The following is a 22,051-nucleotide window of genomic DNA, read 5'->3' on the forward strand; positions in this document are numbered from 1 at the left end:
AGACACACTACCTGTTATCTATCTATCTATCTATCTATCTATCTATCTATCTATCTGTCTGTCTGTCTATCTCAGGACAACACATGTGGGACAGTTGGAGACAGCGTGAGGGCAGATGTCAGTCATGGTGAGCTCCTTTGTGCGCAGAGCAATAGACCACCTTACTGCTGCACTCTATTGTCATTCATTGGGTCCAGTGGGGTTTGTTCATTTTTACGGTGAGCGCGCAGTCTCCAATTCATCACTCAGCAACGTATAAACACTCTGTACAGCGGATGCATACAAAGGGACACATGCACTGACTGGACTGACACATAGGTGATAACAGGGCCTGCACACACGGCAGATATGCATGCAGATGTCTGCAAAATGTTAACCAAGACAATACTTTTTACAGCTTTACAGCCTGTATCTTTTTGCATTTAACTTTCTCTCTGTGCCATTTTTGTTTCTATTATTATCTTTCATTCAAAAATCGAATGTTTGTGCTGTATTAATCAACATTTAACCAATTTATTTGTTATAAAATGGCATTTTAATGGAAGACCTGCCCACTTTGGACACAAACCCAAACGTTGTTTTCATGCGCTGATTTTTTTATTTGTTAATCATGAAAAAGCAGACGCTCATAGAGAACAAACGAGGACACTTTCGATTGCTTATGCAGCCTTACATTACAATAAAAAATATTATCATACATTATAAATTAAGAGAGGGTATGACATCGATTTTGTACACAAATAAGCTCAAATCTGCAACAATAAAAATAGCTATGCTTTTCAAGCTTGGTCTATGCAAGAAAACCCAACATGGTAATAATAATAATAATAATAATAATAATAATAATAATAATAATAATAGCAATTGTTATTATTATTATGGAATCGAAATGGTTTCACAAAACCATTGCAGAGTGAAAGCTTTAAGCCACAAAACAACAGACAGCATATTTTAACATATTATAAATAGATTTAAACATTTTTTTTTTTGCCAACAATTTAAATTATGATTAGCCTATTTAATTAGGCCTAGTACAGAACAACATATTTTTTTTCTTAAGCAGCATTTACATAAGAAAAACCACGAGATCCTACCTTACAGGCCATATTTATTTATCTCTTATGGCATAATGCTCCTGTGTGAATTTAGTGTTGTATTTATCGGTTAAAATCCTATAAAATATTACACACATTCAAACGGATCTCAGGATGCAGAAGGATCTCAGGCCATATTTGGTTAGTTCCAGGGTCGATATTCTGGATTTAAAACTGTTAACCCGGTGTAAGGAAAGTTTTGTCCGGTGTTTTTATGTATTTTTGAATTGTCCTTCGCTGCAAACACGGAGTCCTTCAGTGATCCATTCCCCGGAGAGGACGGAAGAACTGTGCTGTCCAAGATCTCTGCAGGGCGAGAAAACAGCTCAATAAATAACCAGTTTTCAAGGCGGGAGCAATGCAACATTTTCCTTCTGCATCTTGCAATATTAATACTTACGAAATTATAATTTAAAAACAAAAATGGGTCTAAAAAGCATTTATTTATACGCGTGCTGTCATTCAGTGACACGATTCCCAAATATATTGCAATGGATTTGCTACGGATTTACCTCATTATGGGATAATAATGAATTATATTTAACGTCTGTTTTACTTAATGTTCGATTGTTGCGTATTTTGACTTCTATCGACAAAATAAAAAGGAAAAAGAGACTCGAGGTCAGTCTGCCTCTTTTGTGCTGAATTCAGTGAGAGCATGCATCACCTGTTATGCCTTTAACTCCATTTTTTTTGTTTAAAAAAAAAAAAAAAAAAATCTTACTTTTGTGACTTTTCATGTGGTAATTAAGCTCCTGTTCGTCTTGAAAAGTGGCCCCGCACAGGTCGCAGGCATGCGGCTTGTCCCTGGCGTGGGTCCGCCGGACGTGGCTGTCGTGAGCGGCGTGCGAGGCGAAGGCCTTCCCGCAGTGCTTGCACTTGAAGGGCCGCTCTCCGGAGTGCTGCCGGATGTGTGTTCGCAGAATACTGGAGGCGGTGAAGGCCTGGAGGAGAAAACACAAGTGATATTAGTTTTAGACAGTTTTGGCAACAGTAATGATGGCATGGTAAACACATTTTAACAAGTGAAGGGTTTTACGCAGTTAATAAAATAGAGAGCGCAGGCCCGGATCTTTTGTATTAGCTAGCTTGTCCTCTTAATTAAGCTAATTTGGCTAAAGCTCAGCCTAAAAGCCACATCTATAGCATTTTACCGTTGAAAGACTTAAACGGGCGATTACTGAGAATTTGTCCAACATTTTAATGGTCGTTTTATTTATTTTTTCGTTGTTTTTTTTTTTTAATGAAAGCAACGCCTCCTAATGTTAGCCCTTTGAAAACGACTGTAAGCCTCTGGTTTCGTGTGGTATTGCTAAAACAGTCCGGATGAAGAGAGCGGGGATTAGGTTAAACAAAACCTTCTCCGGGTGCATAAAAAGGGGAGGACATCGAGGAAAAAAGGGACAAAAACCACTTCTGCTCATTCCAGGGCCGTAAATTAAAAGTATAATCTCGGCAGACAAAAGGGTGGGTGTACATCTGGCGATAATTAGCATGTAAGTGTCTCCGCGGAGCGTGCCCGTCCAGAGGAACAATGACGAGGGGCTCGTGCCAAATGCACCATGAAACGAGGAAGTGGTAAATGAAGCCAAAATGGTGCGAGTTTAAAAGACGTAGAAGAAGAGAAGTGGGGCGGAGGTGGAGTACAACAAGGCCTGCAGGTCCTGTACTGAACCAGAGCGAACTAAAAATCGTTACTATCCAGGAGGATAAAAGCCTTTATGCTTATTCCACAAGGGGATACAACCGGATCCTTTTTTTTTTTTTTTTTTTTCCTTAAATGGTTATATTATAAGTAGTATGATCTTTTTTGTTTTCAGTGTAACCACCACACATTAAAGTTCTTGCTGAATATTTGAAGACATTTACTTTTAAGGTCTGACGATCACTTTTAAATACTATGCATTTGAATTTACGGTGTCTGCACCGAGTCTGCAGAGCTAAAGCCGAATAGAGCGACTCAGCTTTGGAGAAGGAGAGGCAAAGAAAGGCTTCTTACCTTATTGCAGTAGACACACTTGTATGGCCGCTCTCCAGAGTGCACACGCATGTGTTTGTTGAGACTGGACGACTGGGAGAAACTCTTTCCACACACTGAGCACTGCGGATGGGACACATGTAAGACGTCAGTATGAAGATAAAGGCATTTTAATTTGTCACAATTTTGCTGAGGGGTTAAGTTATTCTGAATTTTTGGAAAAGTTTATCAACATGTAAGACTGATTTAGAGCCTCATAATTACAGTAGGATATTAAGTATAATGATTGTGAGTTTCTATTGGGAAAAATAATGAATCCTCGTTTTTCTTTCTCTCTTTCTTTCTTTCTTTCTTTCTTTCTTTTCTTTTCTTTTCTTTTTTTTGCTACAGCATAATTATGTTAACTTGGAATGCTTCAGGCTATATGGCCACCACTAACCAGAGGTCTTACAGTAATTTGCCTTTTTACGAGCCCTAATAAAAACCTGAAGCATCCGTTTCTAAGTGACGCTGCAGGGAGCTGTTCTTTCAGCACCACACTAACTTCAGCGTGCACCTATCAGCTTCAGCGCGTGATGTAATGACGCAAAGACGTAACGGTCCGCAGTGTGGGGGGGTATTAAGCACGTGCACGCGCGCTGTCTCAGTACCTTGTGAGGCCTGTGCTTCTCGTGAACGTGCAAAATGTGGATCCTCAATCTGTCTCTCTTCTCGAAGGATCTGTTGCACAGGTGACACGGGAACTTCCTGTCGCCCTGGTCCACGCAGCGCGTGTACTTCAGATGCTTGTCTCTGTAGTACTTGTACGCAAACACCTTCCCGCATCTGTCACACTTGAAGCCCTCACCAGCATCTGGAGGATGTATAGACAAAGTTAAGTAACGGTGGTAGAACAAAGAAAAAGAGATTGAACGAGCAGAGGGTTGAATTCTGACCTTCAGTCAGAGGAACCATGTTGTTTTCCTCTGCGGGGTCTTTCAGGGTGAGAGGGATGCCGAGGAACTGCATGTAGCAGTCGCCGTACCACACCAGCAGCTCCTGTCCTGGTCGGATCTCTTTGCAGGCCTCGTAGAAGATCTGACCCTGGACCTGCACAGCAATTAGGTTCTGCTCGTCTGGGAAACGGGCACACTTCACTAAAGACATCCAGTTCCCTGAGCCTCCCCTGCCGTCCACGAAGTGACTCAGCCGGCCGTTTTCGAACACCTGAGAGAGGAAAAATGTGTTTTTGCATTAGAGTTAAAACGATCAGATTGATTTCGTGATGTAAGGACTTTGAGATCATCTGCAGCATATTACCTCCCACATCAGGGTGTTGTCGTCGTATGTTTTAATCTCGCTGGTGTTGACCAGTTTTCCCTGGAAGGGTCCGAAGCGCGTCCCTTTAGGGATGCTGCTCTTATCGGTGAACACCCCGCGGTGGGAGACGTTTCCCCAGACGGACTGGAGGACTGTCAAGCCTGCAGCACAGCGTCAAAAACAGCGTCAAATCTCAGTGCAAATGCACAAAACGAAAGCTGATTCATGAGCAGAAAGTTGGCAGATCTTACCCTCTGGAAGATCAAGTGTGTCTCTGTCCATTGGGAGGATGTGAGCGTCAGAAACTGAGAAAGAAAACAAGCACGAATGAGCGAATGGGGACACTGATAAGCAAAGAAATATTATTAATTGCTAAAAGTGATGAGCAATATGACACTATATGCAACTGACAGATGCATTTTCATAGATTTTTGGACATTTCTGCAGAAACCAAGCCCAGCACGGCGTTTTATCTCGTCACATAAAAACTTCAGCAGAAGTCTCACCTGACTTTTCGGGCAGGGCCAGTCCGGATATAGCGTGACCCACGTTTCGCTCCTGGCTGCCGGAGTAGCCGTAAAGCACCATGAACAAGTCATCCTCACTGAAATTATAAGAAGTGCGCGTTGAGTCCGGGGACAGGTCCGCGCTCCGGAGGCGAAATAAGCTCTCCTTAGGCGGCGAGGTGGAAGAAGCGGAGGAGGACGTCTCGCTGGACGGGCTGCTGAAGTCCGAGGACAGCGGACCGGCGGCGTGCTCGGTCACCACAGCGGCCAGCTCCTCCGGTTTGGAGTAGAGCGGCTGTCCGGGCAGCATCTGGTTCAGGTACGGGAGGCCGGAGGCGCTCAACATGTGTTCGTGCAGGACCGAAGCGTGGTGGCCGAGGTACGGAGGGGCTCCGCCGCGCAGGCCGAGCGGCAGCGACGCCTGAGTGTCCGACACAAGACGACCGAGGGACTTGAGCGGGTGGAGCAGGTTGTGAGTCCGCGGGAAGAAGTCCATGTACGGGTGGGGGCCGGGGTAGAAGCCCCGAGCGGGACTGCCCTTCAGCATGCCGACTGGGTAGCTCTTGTCCTTCAGCACTACAGGGATGCTGGACAGGGACACCGACATGACAGCAGGGGGGTGAAGCTGAGGTTCAGATGGAGAGGGTCGTGTATCCTTCAGCGGATGAGAGAGAGAGAAGAGAGAAGAGAGGAGAGGGAGAGGAAGTGGGGGTGAGTTATAAAAGTTTAATGCAAGAAAGCTAAATAAGGAAACATGACATCCTTTGCTTAACAAAATAAAGCTAAAACAAAGTAGTAAACTTGTGTGTACCATGTAGGCTAAATTATAGATCCTGAGAGGAAATGAATGAAGAGAAGGAAATACCACGAACAGACAACGTGCGCGTTATTTCCCCTCAATTTGCATGTTAATGAATCTAAACATTACAAAATATATCAAGAAATTTCCATTTGAAACTGAAAGCCTCACCTACTGAATATATACTGCACATGCAAATATTGAACAAAAAGCTGCTGCATAACAGGAAAAAGCAACCCTCAGTGAAATTGGACAGCCGATTTTGCAATATTTCCAGCTGAGAGGACACACGCCGGACACACATCAAATGTTCATCAGCGGCTTGAAATGAGCGGCTGGAAGACGGTGCGGTCTTTTTAGGAGCCGTTTACCATTCAGCCAGTAAATAGAGAGACAAATCAGGGTCATGACACTAATTAAAGAACAGTCGGCCAGAGCAGAGGTCAACATTAATGAAGCTTTTTATGGACTTTACAATTACCGCACAATTCATGGAAAAGAAGACGTCAGCAGTGTGTTAGAGCAAAGAGGGCAAAAGGAAATTATTGTGGTGAAGACAAATAAAACAGGATTTTGGAATTTAACATGGGAGAGAGTCATGTGCAATTTGATCCTATCCTATTACAGAAAAAGAATATTAAAAGTACACAGATCGGCCGATAATATAGAGACAATGAGTAACTCAGCGAGTGCCACAGACTGATTTCCCAAACATACAGAAATGATTTTTAATTGACTGGAAAAGAAGCTTACCTTGTTAAACGAATTAAAGATGTTTCACAGTCTCTGTCATGTCCACAGGTCTCACTTTTAACAACCTCTCGTGTTTAAAATCAACCGCAAATGTCCAGATTCTGCAGGTGATCTTCAGAGTGCGTGCGCGTGCTGCGGGACCCGCTCTGTCTGTCTTAATGTGGGTCGGTGGTCATCTGAGGGCACCTACACTGCACTCAGTCAGGTCTGCTGAAGATGCTGCCCGGCACCTTGCTCCTATTGGCCAGGACTCAGCTCAGCCTCATGCATCTCAAAGCCCCCCCGGTGGAATACATTTTCTCAGGGACGACCCACCCCTTTAACTTCTCCACACCAGTCCGCTTTCTCTGCCACACAATGAGGCTGATTGAGAGGGGTTCCCGAGCATTTCCATACGAGGACCCCCCGCCCCAACACACACACCTGATAGGATTTTATCTGAGGGACCCATCTGTGGGGTATAAACATGCGTTGTTGTGATTTGGATGTGGTGAATTAGGAAGAGAGAAAAGAATAGGCCGAAATAGGCATTTAATGGGTACGTCTCTCTCTCACTGCGCCAAACTTCATTGAGAAAATCAGCGAATTTGAAACGACTGTCTGGCATTAGTTTGACATAGTTTAGGCCGCGCATTACACAGACCTGGTGATTGTCATAGACTTTTACAGTAGCTTTATTGAATCATTGTTCGCGGTTTGTGCTATTTTGAACTTATTTGTTTGTCTTTTGTGGTGTTTTATAAGTATTTTCTTACCGAGTTTTGTGTGTTATTTGTATTGAGGTTCGGTTTGCATGCTGGGCTATAGGCAAAATCCTGGTATGTCACTGATCTACATGTCCCTATACATCAGATTTATACATTATTACGTTTATACGCTAATTAATGTATTTGTAACACTAAGTTTTAGGCTGTTCGCAGTAAGTTAGTTGAAGCAGCGAGTTCCCCGAACGGAATTTGTAGCGCTTATTTATTACATTTCCTTTCTGTTCTCTTAAAATTCATTACTTTACTGTTAAATTGTATTTACTATAAAATTGACATTATTATCATTATTGTGTTCCTTGCAAAAATTTGGAGTTTTTCCATATCAGAAATGCAGTAAAAACCTTCGTTTTGGTTTAATTATATTTATTTTTCGTTCACTTTTATATTTTGGAGAATAGAATAAAACGCTACATGGAGGCCCGAGCTCACACCTGCTTCTCCTCACTTTAAACCACATGAAATAAGAGCCACTCGATGAAATACTGCAATAACAGAATTCTTTATTTACAAGGCAAATAGCATCAGCGAAGCCATATTAGTTCACAACTTGCATAACTGTGGTTTTTAACTTCTCTTGTATATCTAATTTTGCATAAAACGCTCACACACACTAGGGATACAAAGATGGATGCGGGTATACGGTGTGATTCCTGTGAACAATGCAGAAAAAAAAAAATATCTCGGGAGAACACAACAGTAAGCTTTCTTCAGAAAGTCCATATAGTATATTACATATTGCTTCAATATCCCTATGTATCATCTTTTCCATACAAACAGTGAGAGGAGGGGAAATGAAGTAACAGAGTCTTCAACCCAACACAGAACAGAGAGCAATGATGAGGGGCAGTCCAGCTGGGACTGAGTGTCCAGCCGCTGCAGAGGTGAACCATGATGCACCCATTCAATATTGTACACAAGTCATTATACAAATTTATACAGACAGCGGTGTAATGTACAAGAACGAGAACGGACGAAATCTAAGGCATTATGCTAGGGTTTTTAGCATTTCAAGGTTGCATCTTAGCTCTAAGAAATTGGCAGACAATACAAAAGGGCATTTAAAGTTCTTCAAAACCATAAGTTAAAGAGAGAAAAGGAAAAATATTTTCGTTTAGTGGGTCCAAAGCCTGGATATTTGTAAGGGGCAAAATCACTTATTTGCACCTGTCCTCATTATAAATGCTAAAAAAAAAAAATGCATTGCTACCACATGGCTTTAAATCTTTTTCAAAATGTTGACAATCTTTGGAAATTTGCAAAGGGCTGTGAATCATTCGTTTCAATGGCTCAAAAAGGCTTGTTCTGCACGACTGTATGATACAATCAAAACAGCACTTATTTAAAACAAAGTGTGATCTCCTGGAGGCCTGCAGCCAAACAGCCGCGGGGCATCTGCAACGATGACAACCAAAACATTAACGCAGACTTCCTTTGTCCCTAAGTTGACTTGCTACAGCTTCAAATTTCATGTAGAACTCCATTTAAAAAGAAAAGAAAAAGAAAAAGCAACAATGGGCATCTCCCTACCTCAACGCTGAGAAGAGCACGGTGTGACTGTACAACACCGTGTTGTCAACCTTAGGCCTTCAATGACAATACATTCAGAATGATTCTCTTCCTGTCTTACGCTGCAACATCTACATTATAGACCCTGTTAAGTGACATCATCATAAATTTCTTCTTTTCGGTGGGCCCCAAAGCATGCGAACCAACAGGTCGCCTCTCACTATGGAAATAAAAGCTGGTAGAATTCGGAAATCCAATTGAAAGGTGAGGATTATTTGGCTTGCTCCAAGTCTGTCCTGGGTTAAAACAGCTGATATAAAAAGTTTTTTTTCTTTTTGAGGAAAATGTACTTTTGAGGTTAGAGAGGATGACGTGCTTTAGATCTTGTGAAGGTCAAACCCAAACCCGTACAGGGGCACAAGAACAGCATGTCATTACTGAACACTTTATAGTTGAACGAACTGCCTGAGGTCATAAAATATGGCTAAGTGTCTGTCAGAGCAGGTCTCATGAACCGTGCAGTCTTAACTCTGACCTCTGCTATAGAAGAGTGGCTGGAGGCAGAGAGGGCGTGTGTCAGCAAGGGGACCACGACCGGCCTCCCTCTCCAGGCCTCAGCCAATGCTGCATAATCTAACAGGAACGCTGCGTGTGGATGTAGACTTTCTTGGTACAAACTGCAATAAAAAACTGTGTTTAATACTGCATCCAAACGTGGAGCAAAAATGTGTCCGTTTTATTCAGGAAACTGTACAAAAATTACAAAAACAAAAACACAAAAAAACCCCAAGAGTTTATCAAGTATCGTTATTGCTTGTTTACATCACACCGGAACAGTTTGCACCTAGCAGCTTGTATGAAGCATTTTTCACTCCAGACAACATAGAAAGCACACTTCTGTTATTTTTTGAGTTATTGTATGGCTGTGTTGAAGTTGTTGTGTTCTTTTTTTTTTTTTTTTCCTTTTTTTTTTGTGGTGTTCTATGCTAAAGGCAGAGAAGCAAGCGATAATCTGTACACTGTATACACAGCACACCCCCTTACAACCCTTCCCGACCTCCCACCCCCACCCCCTGTCCGCGTCGTACCAGAGCATCAGAACGTGAAGGCTCCCGATCCACTTCCCAAAAACAAAAAAAAAAAGATAAAAAGAAAAAACAAACAAACAAACAAACAAACCCTGCTCTGCTTCAAGAGGCAGTTCTGACCAGACGGGGAACCAAACCCTAAGGAATAAAATAAATAGGAAAGAAAACGTTTTACTTATTGTTATGTACAATCTCTGTAATTCATTTTTAAACCATATATGATTTTGACATCTTCTGAAACTACTGGACCAAAGCATAATCCATTATTCAGGTTAATAGAAGAATCTTCTCAGAAAGAATACAACCATTACTGTTAAAATTATAAAAAAAAAGTGCCTCTTTCACACTTTTAGAAATATTTTTTCTTGTTGCTACTAGGATAAAGAATCATCTACAATAATTAAAATGAATCTATACAGAAAAATAAAACTTAATTTAATACACTATATAAACCTCTTGACTAAATTAGTCTAATCATACAAATCCATTCCACTCAAACCATTCTTCTGCAGTGTTTTTCAAGATCAGTTTTTTTCAACCATATCTTCATTCTACATCTTAATTCTCACAACAAGAAAAACAATAACAACAACAACAACAAAAAACAAAACAAAAAACAAAACAACTAAAATGAGAATAAAATAAAGAACAGCAAAAAGGCAAAACCGGCTAAGTGTTTGAGCTCCATCCGTAACTTTGAACATAATTTGGAGTCCTTGCTGCCATTTTTGGAACTATGTGGAAATGTCACAAATGTGGGAGAAAGGTAGGACAGAGAAGAGAAATCAGTGTACGTCATGTTTTGAGATGAGATTGTAAATGGCCGCTGTCCACTGAGAGGAATACATTCATCAGAACAAGGGATCCCACCCAATGCTGCCCCCTTAGGTCAGTGTCCCCCACCAGGTGGCCTACAGTAAGTCACACTACGGTGAATGCAGCTGGACAGGCAGACAGACTGGCTCATCACAAGGCTCTCCTCCAGGAGGGTTAGGCATGTTGTACAGAGATCCACAATCCTTCCCCAGCCCTGCTCACGCTCCGGCGTCTGTTCAGGGCCCGGGCTCCTCCGGGGCGGCCGAAGAGGCCCAGCGGGGACAGACCGGCAAACGTGGGCTGGGGAGACGGGGTCAGGGCACGGCCCGGCTGGTCCAAGGGGCAGTCGGTTGGTTACATGTTTGTACAATTTTTAAAGGGCCGACGTGCTCCTTGCACCAGCTGATCACTGAGGTTCAGGTTAAGAACTCCATGAGGGTCAACAGTATTTCTGCAGGGGAAACAACACATGTTGAGTCACCACTTGGAAAGCATTTAATAAATACACAGAGCAACAGCAGAAGGGCTTGGTTAACTTCAACAACTTGAACTTGTCTGGAGTAAATCAGCCACATGGTGCAAAAGACTATAAACAATTAGAAACCATGTTGGAACACACCATCAAGCCCAAAACAAGTCTGTAAATCACAAAAGCACTAATGGCCAAACGGTAAATAATTGAAATTATCTAAGTGCCAATATATTTCTATAATCCTGGAAGGAGGATAAATCAAGTGACAGATATACTGGTATGTTACAACAGTCTGAAGTGCAGACAATCAAACAGCAGCACCTTGATTAAATATTCATGGGCCTTTATTGGGCTTAAAAGCATCGCGAACAACAACAGTGCATTCCACATACCGAGCTAACAATACCAGGGAGACAAAGGAAGAAGGATTAACTCGGTTGACATTAAATAATCACCTGAACTGGAGCGCTGACAAAGTGAAAATATTTGTAAATTTACCAGGTCTACTGTCTACATGCAAGAGAAAGAGTGACTTCTGATGTGGCCAAATCTAATTTATTCTGCTTGCGTTCGTTCGTAGACTTTGACAGATCTCTGCCATAAGGAGTCAAGTTCCCCATGATAAGCGAAGCAGTTGATTAGTCCAAAGTCCAGACAGACTATACAGTCTAAATGGTCTGGCTCTAAAGTGCCCGCTGCTAATTACATCATTGTCCTCTAAGTTCACATGAAGCATCAGAACTCCAGCTGGAGGAGTTACGTAAACTGTGGAGTAAATTATTCACTAGCATGGCTGTTCAATAAGTGTACACAAACACTTAGGGTCTTATGATAAGACAGAGACACACATAAACAGCCTGGAGTGGTGAGGAAGAAAGACAAACCTCTTAGTTTTTCTTGGTCCCTCGCTTATTGTGGAAAACTCTAAGGGGTCCAGTTTGTTAACGCAGGAGGCTTGAACCCTGCAAGTGCCTGACTCATATTCATACAAGTAAAGGGACACTCCAAAACCTCGAATTTGGTCTGCCCGTGTTTCATGACACCCAAAAGTGAAATGCTTGAAAACACCCGAAGTCTTCTGCTCCTACCAGCTCTAAAAGTGTATTTTTTTTAGCCCATTTACAGAACAAATGCGTCAGGATCAGCCTGGTATTTACCTGTTCTTGCCCCATGGAGGGCAAGCCGGGTGAGGGCCCTGAGGCCATGGACGTGACGCTCATCTGTCCGGCCATCTGGCCCATGCTGCTCATGCTGCTGGTTGCCATGTTGGTGGCCATGGAGACATTGTTGAGGTTCATGCCATTGCCGTTGTACATGTTGCTGTTATTCTGCTGGGTGAACTGCGGTGACGCCTGCTGCTGTGAGAACATACTGAAGAGACGGGAGGAAAAGCAAAACACATTTACTGATATCACTGGAAAGCGTAAGCCACACTGAATCTAAGCATCTAAATCAGACACTACAGTGTTTATTCGGGAGTAAGTTTCATCCATGTTTACCTGTTGCCTCCCATGTTGCCCTGCGGCCAGCCGTTCATGTCAGGGGAGCCCTGGAAAGCAGCATTTCCTTGGCCCTGCTGCATCATTGGGGACTGCGTGTGGGCCATGCGGGGTGAGAGCAGCGGGCTCTGTGGTGTGCCGGGACCTCCAAAGCCTCCGTCTGCCTGCTGGCTCATACCTGAGGTGGACGCATCAACACAGGTCAACCAGGCTGGACCTGCAGAGCCTCAGCTACAAACCAATGCACTGAGTGGACTAAATGTTAGCGTTCCACGTAACTCACACATGCCACGTAAAAAACAACATTTTGGCAGAGAATGAGCAACTGAGCAAGCATGATGATAGACTGAAGACTGTCCATTCCAGTCTGCATGCCGGATTATTGACAGGCAGTTACTATTTCCTACATGCACGTAAAGCAGGCAAGGAACTAGGAAGAAAGGGAATAAGGAGATGACTTAGGAGAAAAGGGAAAGAGAGGAGTAATGTCTGGTGGAAGTTACTGCTCTGTACGAACCCACGGGCCAGAATCAGATTAAGGAGTGGAGGATAAATCAAACATGTCATTATACAAATCAGTATTACATGAGATTATCAGATTATGTCCAGATTACACACCACTCTGTTCAGACTGACAGGCACAGCCTTGATTATTGCTCTGCCTGCTCACAATCAACAAAGAGTCAGGTGTCAGTGTGTGAGCTGAGCTTTGATTATTGTGCTCATGGCGCCCTCTGGTGGAGCACGGGTGTATAACCAGGACACCATTTTGGACAGTGCACAGAACGACGAGTGTATACTGTCACACTTCCTGACAACAACTCATGTTATCACCCTGAAGAGTAAAATATGGCTTAGTATGATCTGGATCATTTGGTGGCAGCTGATCAGTGCATAACATTACAAATCCGATGGTTGCCGCTACTAAAAAGCATGTGATGTTGTGCAACTAGAGTCACATCAACACACAGACGCAATGGCACGCACACACGCGCACACACGCACACGCACGGGTTGCAGAGTGAAGTGTGTGGTAGGCTGGGGTGTGGGAGCAGTACCTGAGTTGGGAAACTGAAAGGCACTGTGCTGCATTTGGGGGCTGAGTACGGCCCCGTACTGTCCGCCCATCATGTTTGTGTTTCCCATCATCATCTGTGAGGAGGAGGAGGAGGTGGAGGAAGAGGAGGAGGTGCCATGCAGGTGGAGCTGGGGGTTGGGGGGGAGAGAGGGCAGGCTGGGGGAGAGAGGGGAGGAGAAGGGGCTGGTAGAGGGAGGTGGCGAGGCCAGGCCTGTACTGGTACCGTAGCTGGGCGGGTAGGGGAACTGCTGGGGGTTGGCCTGGGGGATCCGGGGGTTACTCATGCCTCCGGCGGCCATGTTGGGAGGCAGGTTGAGACCTTGGGCCCTCATGGCCATGCTCCGTTGCTGCTGGACCTGCTGGGCCTGCTGCTGCTGCTGCCTCTGTCTCAAGTGGTTACTCAGCAGCTCCCGCTGACGCTGTGCCAACATCTGAGCATTGATGGTCCCCTGGAAGAGGGAGGACAGCGAAGTGTAAGAATAGAGGAACACAGCGGAAAAAGTGTCATAGATTTATATTTAGTAAATCTACAGCAAAATAAACACCGGAATTAAAAGCCTTCAATTTACTGCAAGTCATCAACAAGCTAAACACAGTCATTAGAACATGTCTGTGCAGACAGATTACGTGATGGCAGCAGTGACCTACCTGGTTTGGAGCACTGGCCCGAAGAGGTAGGTTCACATTTGACACACTACTCATCTGAGTCATCATTGGTTGACGGTTCTGGTGGGAAAAGAAACAGAAGAAGTTACACAAACACCATCTTCCCATGAACTGACAGATCTTTAATTCGTAATTCCTGCGAATGTTTGAGACACACAAACAATAAACTACCAATGCAATAAGTATCCTAAATGAGAAATGTGGATTGAAATTATATTAGATTTAATGACAATAATGATTACGTTCATGGATATAATTGACCCTCTCTGTGGAAGAACTACAGTGCACCCTAATGAATATCATTCCAGTAGATATCATGAAAGTCCAGCAGGTGGCAGGTAGATCTAAATGTCCCAACTATTCCTTGTGTGCACAGAAGAGCTGCCAAAATGTCAGCCTCAAGGATAATTACACAACTCCTGTCTGCGAGTCCAGTCACACAGCCACTGATCAAACAGCGTGGTTGCATCAGACAGATTAAAGGATCAATGGACAGTACGCCTGCTACGAATGTCAGGACATCAGCCGCACATGTACCTGCTGCGACTGTAGCCGGTGCTGGAGCTGCAGTCGTAGCGTGTTGGGCTGGTTGGGGACGACCCCGCTGGGCCTGAGTCCGGGCCGGGCCTGCATCCTCATCATGGAGTACCCAGGCCTTGGACCCATCTGTCCAGACATGGGGTGGAAGCCTTGCTCTTGCATGGTGGCACCCGGGTAGCCCCTTTGGGCCAAGTGGGATGGTGGGGGACCAAACTGCTGGGTGTACATGGGGGGCTTTTGGTCTATCATCATGGAGGGGTCCTGGGGGAACTGCTCTGGCTCCAATGACTGGCTCTGAAACAGGCAGGCACAGAACACAGCATTACAAAAAGTCACTAACAAACAATAATACATGTGCATTAATGGAGATAATGTAGATTAGGAAGGGTGGAGCTCACCTGTTCTACCAGAGCAGGGATCCCCAGAGCACGGTCGATCTCCTCCAGGCCATCAAAGTCTTTTAGTGCGGTGTACAACTGGGACATGAGGGCCCCCTCGTCTACCGCACTGCCCTCACCAGAGCTGAGCCCCGTACTACACAGCAAATCATCCTGCTGTGCTGCGTGCACCGGCCTGAGCAGAGAGCAGGCAGAGAAGGAACTTCATATGTTTTCTCAATGAAAAAATGATGTCCAGTGTCAATCTTGATTAAAGAAGCCAGTCAGATTTTTTTTGCATTATTAATAACATGTACTGGTAATTTGCAAGTCAGTAGCTTACCTGGTCTGGTTTACAAAAGCTGTCTGGTCAATGGGCATCATGCTGTCTGGCCAAGGGGCAGTCTGGTTGGGTGGAGCCTGTTGCTGGGAGAAATGGTGTCCGGCCATACCAATATCCATATCAGGTTGGGCTAAACAGGGAGAAAAACAGACTAAGGCAGGGTTGTAGACTTATCCACAGTCAATTCTATAATTTTGGCTTTTATAAGGAGAACAATCTGGTAACCTAGACAAAGGTAAATTTTCTCCTAAAACCAGAACAACCAGCATACAGCTTCACCTTGATATTACTCGTTCTTGCATGCAGTACTACAGTTGGCCACTGGGTGGAACCCTTTAATGCTGAGCAGCAATATAACAACACTGATTAAAATAAAGTTGTACAAAACATGACTAAAATGGAAAGTGGTCATCTTTTTTGGACATATAAAATATATTTAATGTTTGACCTCACCAGCTTCACTGATTTTCATAAATATATGTTTATTCTGAATTTGATGCAGCAACATGTTTCAAACAAGTCGGGACAGGAGCAACAAAAGACTGGGAAACGTGGAATGCTCCAAAAATACCTGTGTGGAACATTCCACAGGTAAACAGGTTGATTGGTAACAGGTGATAGTGTCATGATTGGGTATGAAAGGGGCATCCTGGAAAGGCTCAGGCATCCACAAGCGAGGATGGAGAGAGGTTCACCACTTTGTGAACACATGATTGATTAAAGGATGTTACTACATGGGATTAGGAACACTTCATGAAACTTTTCATTTTACACAGCGTCTCAACTTTACGTATAATGCTTGATCAGTGTCCCTGCACCAAATGTTGTTAAGGACTGTGGGCTGATAATTCAGTAAAGGGGAATCAGTAAAATAAAAACACTTAAATCAGGTTTCTGACTTAAAATGCTTAAGCAGGGGCTTACAGGTCAGTCTGGAATCTGTCATCCTATCATGTAAACTCTATGTAACCTGTGTGTTTAGGTACAGTGAGCTCTCACCATTGGCCATCATTGGGGCCTGGAGCATCTGTCGGGGCCCTGGCTGGCTGTTGGGCCTCATGGGAGCACCGTTCGGCCCCATCCTGGCCTGCATGGCACCTTGCTGCCCAGGGCCCGACGCTCCTAGAGGAGGGGCGGAGGCTGATCCCACCCAGCCCTCCTGCTGCTGCATGCCCGGCCGTGGACCACCTGGTGCCATCAGCCCTACAGGAGCAAGCACACACACACACACACACACACAGGGAGATGAGAAACACTCAGAGACCTTAAGACAGACCTCGGTGGAAGTCCTCCGTCCCCCATGAGTAGTGTGATATGAAGAGAAAAGCCATCTATGTCTAACTGGGGGATGTTTGAGGGCTGCTAATATGCGGGAGTGACAGTGAGAGAAACATTGTGCCAGTGTGGGTGACTAAATACTTCCTGTCACAGGAAGTGAGTCACCGTGCCACGACATGACATGTCACAGGCTCAGAGCGACACAGATTAAGGCAAAAAGGTCTTTCCTCAAAAAGAAGCAACAAGTGTGAACAGAAATCATGCAAGAGGATGTCATTGCGCTTCATCAACTGGTTTTGTCATAGTGAGATAAACCAATGGGTTTAAAGAGATTTCACAAGAGGTTTTCATTTAATAGTCAGCTGGAATTGAAAGAACTGTGAAACAACTGTGATATTAGTCAAAATTAACTCAATCTTAACTGAATATTAGTGTTTTTAGTTTGATGCCTACTCTAAAGTGGAAAATAGCAAAAGAAACAGATTTTTCTACTGAAGTGTGCGATTGCTTCATGGATAACATGCTTTATACCAAGCTTTTCATGTGGTTATTCTATGTCTTCTACCAATGGTGCTTACACAATCCTATGTAGGAAGCGTATTAATCTTGATAATATGATGTCGAGACAGCACCTATAAAGAAGTCCGTGGGCTGGTCGTGGCTTGCATCATTGTTTGAACAGACGCTGGTGCAACGTTTCATTGTTTTCTTTTAATCAGGGCACACTGAGCAATGGCAGTAACGGGGCTCACATACAGGCGGCAACAATATAAACAGTGCGCACAAAAGCGTAGCCATCGCACCCACCTGTGCTGACCATACCGGCCTGGTTAGCTATCATGCCGTGACTTCCCACGATGCCTTGCTGCTGTTGTTGCTGTATGAGAGTGTATGGGCTTGTGGCCCTTATGGGGTACTGTAATGAGGGCTGCTGGGGGGACACATTCATGTCCAGAGACACGCTCCTCACAGGCAGACCCCTGCCTGGCTGGCTTGGTCGGACCCCTCCGAAGTCTGCAGACAGCAATAAATGGGTTTTAGCCAAATGTGCAGCAATGGAAAAGCTTAGGACCTCACGGTGAGAGTATCTTAACGTGGTCTACTTTGAAGCAGAAATCATGTTTTTCCCCCTCTGAGCAAATGTGGCACTCACTCGTTGGGCCCATGCCAGTCCCGATGCCCCGGTGCTGCTGCTGCTGCTGTTGCTGCTGCTGTTGCTGTTGCTGCTGCGCCGCCATGGCAGGATTGGTCTCCGACATCTGCAGGATGTCATTGATGATGTTCTGTTTGTCCATGGGGCTGGGCAACGAGACGGGCCGCGGCTCACAGAAGAGCTGCGGCTGAGCATTCTGCAGGTCGTTCAGGATGTCGTCCAGCTCTGACGACTGGAGAGAGAGCGGAGAGGGGGAAATGTGGGAAAAAAAAGAAACCAATGAACCACTTAGGCCTCCATTTACAAAGCAATTGTTGCTTCACCTGTGGACACTAAAACAAAAATATACATGTGACAGGCGTACACGTTTCACCGGAGCAAACCGCATCTGTAAACACCACAACACTTGGATGAGGAGTCTTTATCCGGGAGATGGGAACAGCAGGTTTGGCCTTGTTTATAATACAGCAGTAACCCCGGGATAAAGTGGACCACTTTCCATCAAATCTAGGCCACACTTCTCCTCGACTTAGCTTATCAGACACGTACTACTCTTCGCTTGCTGGCTGGTGTTTTCAAAACGCACAACTGCGTCGGCTCCCCTTTCCAAAATCCACAATTTCTCACGCACATGATTAAAACATCAATTTGAACATCATTGTCCGTCCTCAGAGTGAAAAACACAGCAAAGGCAGAAAAGATGAGGCTGCTGAATGTGCTTTCTGCTGAGTAACAGGGGAGAGCAGCAGGAGGCGGCAGGAGTTTGGTTGGTGCCAAATTTGGAATTGCTCTGTGCCCCCCTACTGCAAACAGCTGGACTGAGCCTGCCCAAAACAGCCCAAGGCTGCATTCTCATACACAGCTGGGCTTTGGGCTATCTCGACAGTTTTTGTTTAGTTTTTCACACAACTATCTTAAACAAAGACCAGGCCACGCCGGGCTCTGCTTTCACTTGCTGAGAGGAAGAACTGCTCCAACTATGAAAGATGAATTTCTTGGAAGTTTTTTTTTTTTTTTTTTAAGCCATGAGGGGTGGACAAAATAACAGGAACACCTAAATAACGCGGTCCGACACAACACCAGTGAGACACAATATCACAGAAAAGTGGAATGTTAGCAACTTTACAACAACGACAGCTGCAGCATTACTGTACTGGACTTCATTTCACTGTGGGCTACAGTCACAATTGAACAGGAATATCCACATGGGTGACTACAGGGCTTCTTAGAGAGGCCTGAGGGACTTAAGGTAAATAAGATGCACTGGCTGGAACTGGCCACGAGAGTGCAGCACACTTGGAATCACTGACGGCTCCTGATCGTGACATACTGTAGAGCAGGAAAACAGCACACCAGCCACTGTTTCCATGTTGTACTTCACTATTCTACACAATGACATGTGTCTATTAGGCGCGTAAAGGCTACTAAAGACCACAAGACTGTCAAAAACGCCTGATGGAATGCTTCTCTTAAGACTACGACTAAAGCCTGCATGTAAGACTTTTTGGATCCTTGACCTTTAAAGATATGTTTTAAAAACATCAACAGCAGACAGATAGCCACACAACGCTAATCACTGTAAGCAGCCGACAAGCATACAGGATATGTGGGAGAGCCAGAGAGAGTAGCAGAGTGAGGGGTGGGGTGGTGGTGGTGGGAGAGAGAAAAGCCCTAATGAGGTCAGGAATGATGTAATGCTCCTGTACGCTGCTCTCAGTTTGCTCTTTTCCTCCTCCTCCTCTCCAATTCTCTCTCCTCCCACTTTCTATTCTCTCGTCTTCTCCAGTTGCTTTTCCCCTTAATGGGTCCTATTTCTATCAATCCCAGTTACTGTCTTCTTTCAACGCATGTCAGCGCATGTAATGCAATCCGCGTCTGTCTTTTCTGCACCTCAGGCTGCCGTACTGTATTTGGTTCAAACTGCAAAGATTTGTGAGGCCAAAAGGACCATTATCAAATATTTAGTTTCGAGCTACATCCCATTTGCAAGATCATTATTTAAGTTCTTCACGTCAGAGCGGAGCTCGCGCTGGGAGAGCAGCTAAGGACACGCCCTGTGCAACACAAGATGCAGTTTGTTTAAGGATACACGTTCATATTTCAAAATGCTTAACCCTTGTTTTTCTCCTCAGGCCCTCTCTCTTACACCCAATAGACAAATAAGAATCTGAATCCAGCTGAAAAAAAACAAACAAACAATTATCTCCCACACTTTCATTTAATGTGTCGCAGACTTATACAGTTGCATGTTTAGGAACAGCAGAGGCCGACTGTCTCACAGCAGGTCGGCGGCATGGCTCTGCCAAATGCGTATTTTTACAAATTGACTTGAATCCACCCGGGACTCAACTTAAACCAATCAGTCTGTAAATGAGCATGTTTTACTTATTATGGAGTGCACACCCTGAATCTGTTTTCCCATACAGTACGTGCCCTAACGTCAGCGTGGGGTTAAAGGCAGGAGGACCCCTCGTGCCTCTCTGACCTAACCCATGCAATTTCCTTGGAAAGGGAAGTGAGAAACAGGGTGGGTAAAGCAGAACTGCCACTGTCAAGTAAGGCAAAAGGAAAAGTCATTCCACCCCAGAATCACACTGACCTTTTTGTCAGCTAAAAATAAAAAGAATTTAACAAAAACAACTACTCGATTCGCCGCCTAAAAGAGCTGAAATGACGATTTTTAGAGTCGCAAGAATGGCTGCAATAACTGCAATCCTCATGTAATGCAATGACGATTAACTTCAATGTTAGGAGTGTTACTACTGCTGGTGTTTATTAACATTGCATAATTTGAAGTCACTTGCAATAGACTTCTTTTCTCTGTGACATCTCGGGGCTTTGAACGCCACCAAAAAGGGAAGTTAAACACTGCTTTGTAACACACTCAAGGATTATTTTTAAGGCAGGGCTACTTAAGGCAAATTTTAAGAAATTTGATTGTCGAATGTTCACATTCACCAGTGTAATACGCTCTCATTGAGTGTTGCCTCTTCAAGTAATGAATAATATTTCTGGCAGCCACTGAAATACTCCCTCCCTTGTGCTTTAGACGATTACTGGTTCACCACTCTTGACATATACTGCACAAAAGTTCCTGTGTGATGTGTGATGCAGTAGGTATATGTGCCTGTGAATGAGCACCCAAATAACATGTTTTGGCCTGCAGCTTGACATTACACAGAGTTTTCCCTGCTGTTTTAATACTTAGGCACAGCGCCTCAATGTGTTTTCACTGCACCTTAGCTGGATAACAAAAAAGAGACTTCTTTACCACATCCACCTGCTTTGTCCACAGTTGTTGTTTTATACCATCCCTGCACGCTTGTTAAGCTAACTTTCCTGTTGCTGTCGTTAAATTTAAAGTGCACATCAACTCTAATCCTGTTCTGAATTTCTTATGCTGAGGTGAAGGTAAAATCCAAACCATACCCACCTCTACAGCTGACTTTGGGAGGATGAGTAAATTGCAGTTCAAATCATTTCACTGTCAGCCTTTTTTAACCAATGTTAATTTGTGAACCTTATTTTTTACAGTGCATGGGAGGGATTACTTCAGGGCATAGCGTTTACTTCATCAGTGAGCGTATTTGTTTAATTTTTTCCTTGCTAATGTCTGAGTGTAACGTGAAAAGCTGCAACCTGTGTGTCTTTTTTTTTTTAACAAATGCCATAATGACAATTATCTAAAGTCAAGTAAAAATGCATATTTTTTTGGTCAAATCACATCAAATTTTTCTTGGGGGAGTGAAAGCTAAGGAAAACGCTGTTACACCATCTTTTATATAAAGGTCAAGAGAAGAACTCCTGTATTAAGTTAATTCAGTACAGGTTAATTCAGCCTCAGTAGACGGTGTGTTTACGTGACAGTGTTTGCAATAACCACAGGAACACACACATGAAACAGACGACTCGATGACCATAACTATACTTTCTTCAGCCATCAGCCGCTACTACTGAGCTCTGCTCTGATTTCTCATTTAGCTCTGCTCCAGCCATCAATAATTCAACCCTCAAACAACCATGAGGAGGAGTGAGGCAG

The 22,051-nt window shown here is 44.1% G+C and overlaps 2 protein-coding genes across 6 annotated transcripts in view; both read right to left on the minus strand.

The window, feature by feature from the left end:
* Nucleotides 1-1,236: 1,236 nt before the first annotated feature.
* prdm14 (PR domain containing 14) lies at nucleotides 1,237-5,484 on the minus strand. The gene is made up of 8 exons (XM_076721576.1): nucleotides 4,878-5,484; nucleotides 4,623-4,676; nucleotides 4,372-4,532; nucleotides 4,008-4,278; nucleotides 3,723-3,925; nucleotides 3,094-3,195; nucleotides 1,819-2,038; nucleotides 1,237-1,400 (listed from the first exon to the last, which is right to left on the minus strand). Exons 1-8 carry the CDS (start codon nucleotides 5,482-5,484, stop codon nucleotides 1,237-1,239), a joined length of 1,782 nt encoding a protein of 593 aa, XP_076577691.1.
* Nucleotides 5,485-7,676: 2,192 nt separating this feature from the next.
* Nucleotides 7,677-22,051, minus strand: part of ncoa2 (nuclear receptor coactivator 2) — a 53,264-nt gene continuing 38,889 nt past the window's right edge. For 3 of the 5 annotated variants that reach the window (XM_076761174.1, XM_076761172.1, XM_076761173.1), the window contains 11 exons: nucleotides 18,013-18,244; nucleotides 17,667-17,873; nucleotides 16,581-16,784; nucleotides 15,582-15,711; nucleotides 15,260-15,434; nucleotides 14,859-15,155; nucleotides 14,304-14,381; nucleotides 13,636-14,104; nucleotides 12,578-12,755; nucleotides 12,236-12,449; nucleotides 7,677-11,057 (listed from right to left, as the gene is read on the minus strand). In XM_076761174.1, the coding sequence (XP_076617289.1) occupies nucleotides 11,046-11,057; nucleotides 12,236-12,449; nucleotides 12,578-12,755; nucleotides 13,636-14,104; nucleotides 14,304-14,381; nucleotides 14,859-15,155; nucleotides 15,260-15,434; nucleotides 15,582-15,711; nucleotides 16,581-16,784; nucleotides 17,667-17,873; nucleotides 18,013-18,244 (2,196 nt within the window). In that variant the 3' untranslated portion in view covers nucleotides 7,677-11,045. The remainder of the gene's footprint in view (nucleotides 11,058-12,235; nucleotides 12,450-12,577; nucleotides 12,756-13,635; nucleotides 14,105-14,303; nucleotides 14,382-14,858; nucleotides 15,156-15,259; nucleotides 15,435-15,581; nucleotides 15,712-16,580; nucleotides 16,785-17,666; nucleotides 17,874-18,012; nucleotides 18,245-22,051) is intronic. The other 2 variants (XM_076761175.1, XM_076761176.1) reach the window with 2 other exon arrangements.

This window comes from Chaetodon auriga, chromosome 21, assembly GCF_051107435.1.
Source record: "Chaetodon auriga isolate fChaAug3 chromosome 21, fChaAug3.hap1, whole genome shotgun sequence".
NCBI classification, from domain to species: domain Eukaryota; kingdom Metazoa; phylum Chordata; class Actinopteri; order Chaetodontiformes; family Chaetodontidae; genus Chaetodon; species Chaetodon auriga.

What these genes read in the sequence shown, in the direction of transcription:
- prdm14 (XM_076721576.1), bottom strand. Translation starts at nt 5,484, where the DNA reads ATGTCGGTGTCCCTGTCCAGCATCCCTGTAGTGCTGAAGGACAAGAGC. An exon ending in GGCCCTGCCCGAAAAGTCAG is followed by an intron (nt 4,677 to 4,877) that starts GTGAGACTTCTG and finishes TTTCTTTCTCAG; the next exon opens with TTTCTGACGCTCACATCCTC. An exon ending in CACACTTGATCTTCCAGAGG is followed by an intron (nt 4,533 to 4,622) that starts GTAAGATCTGCC and finishes GCTGTGCTGCAG; the next exon opens with GCTTGACAGTCCTCCAGTCC.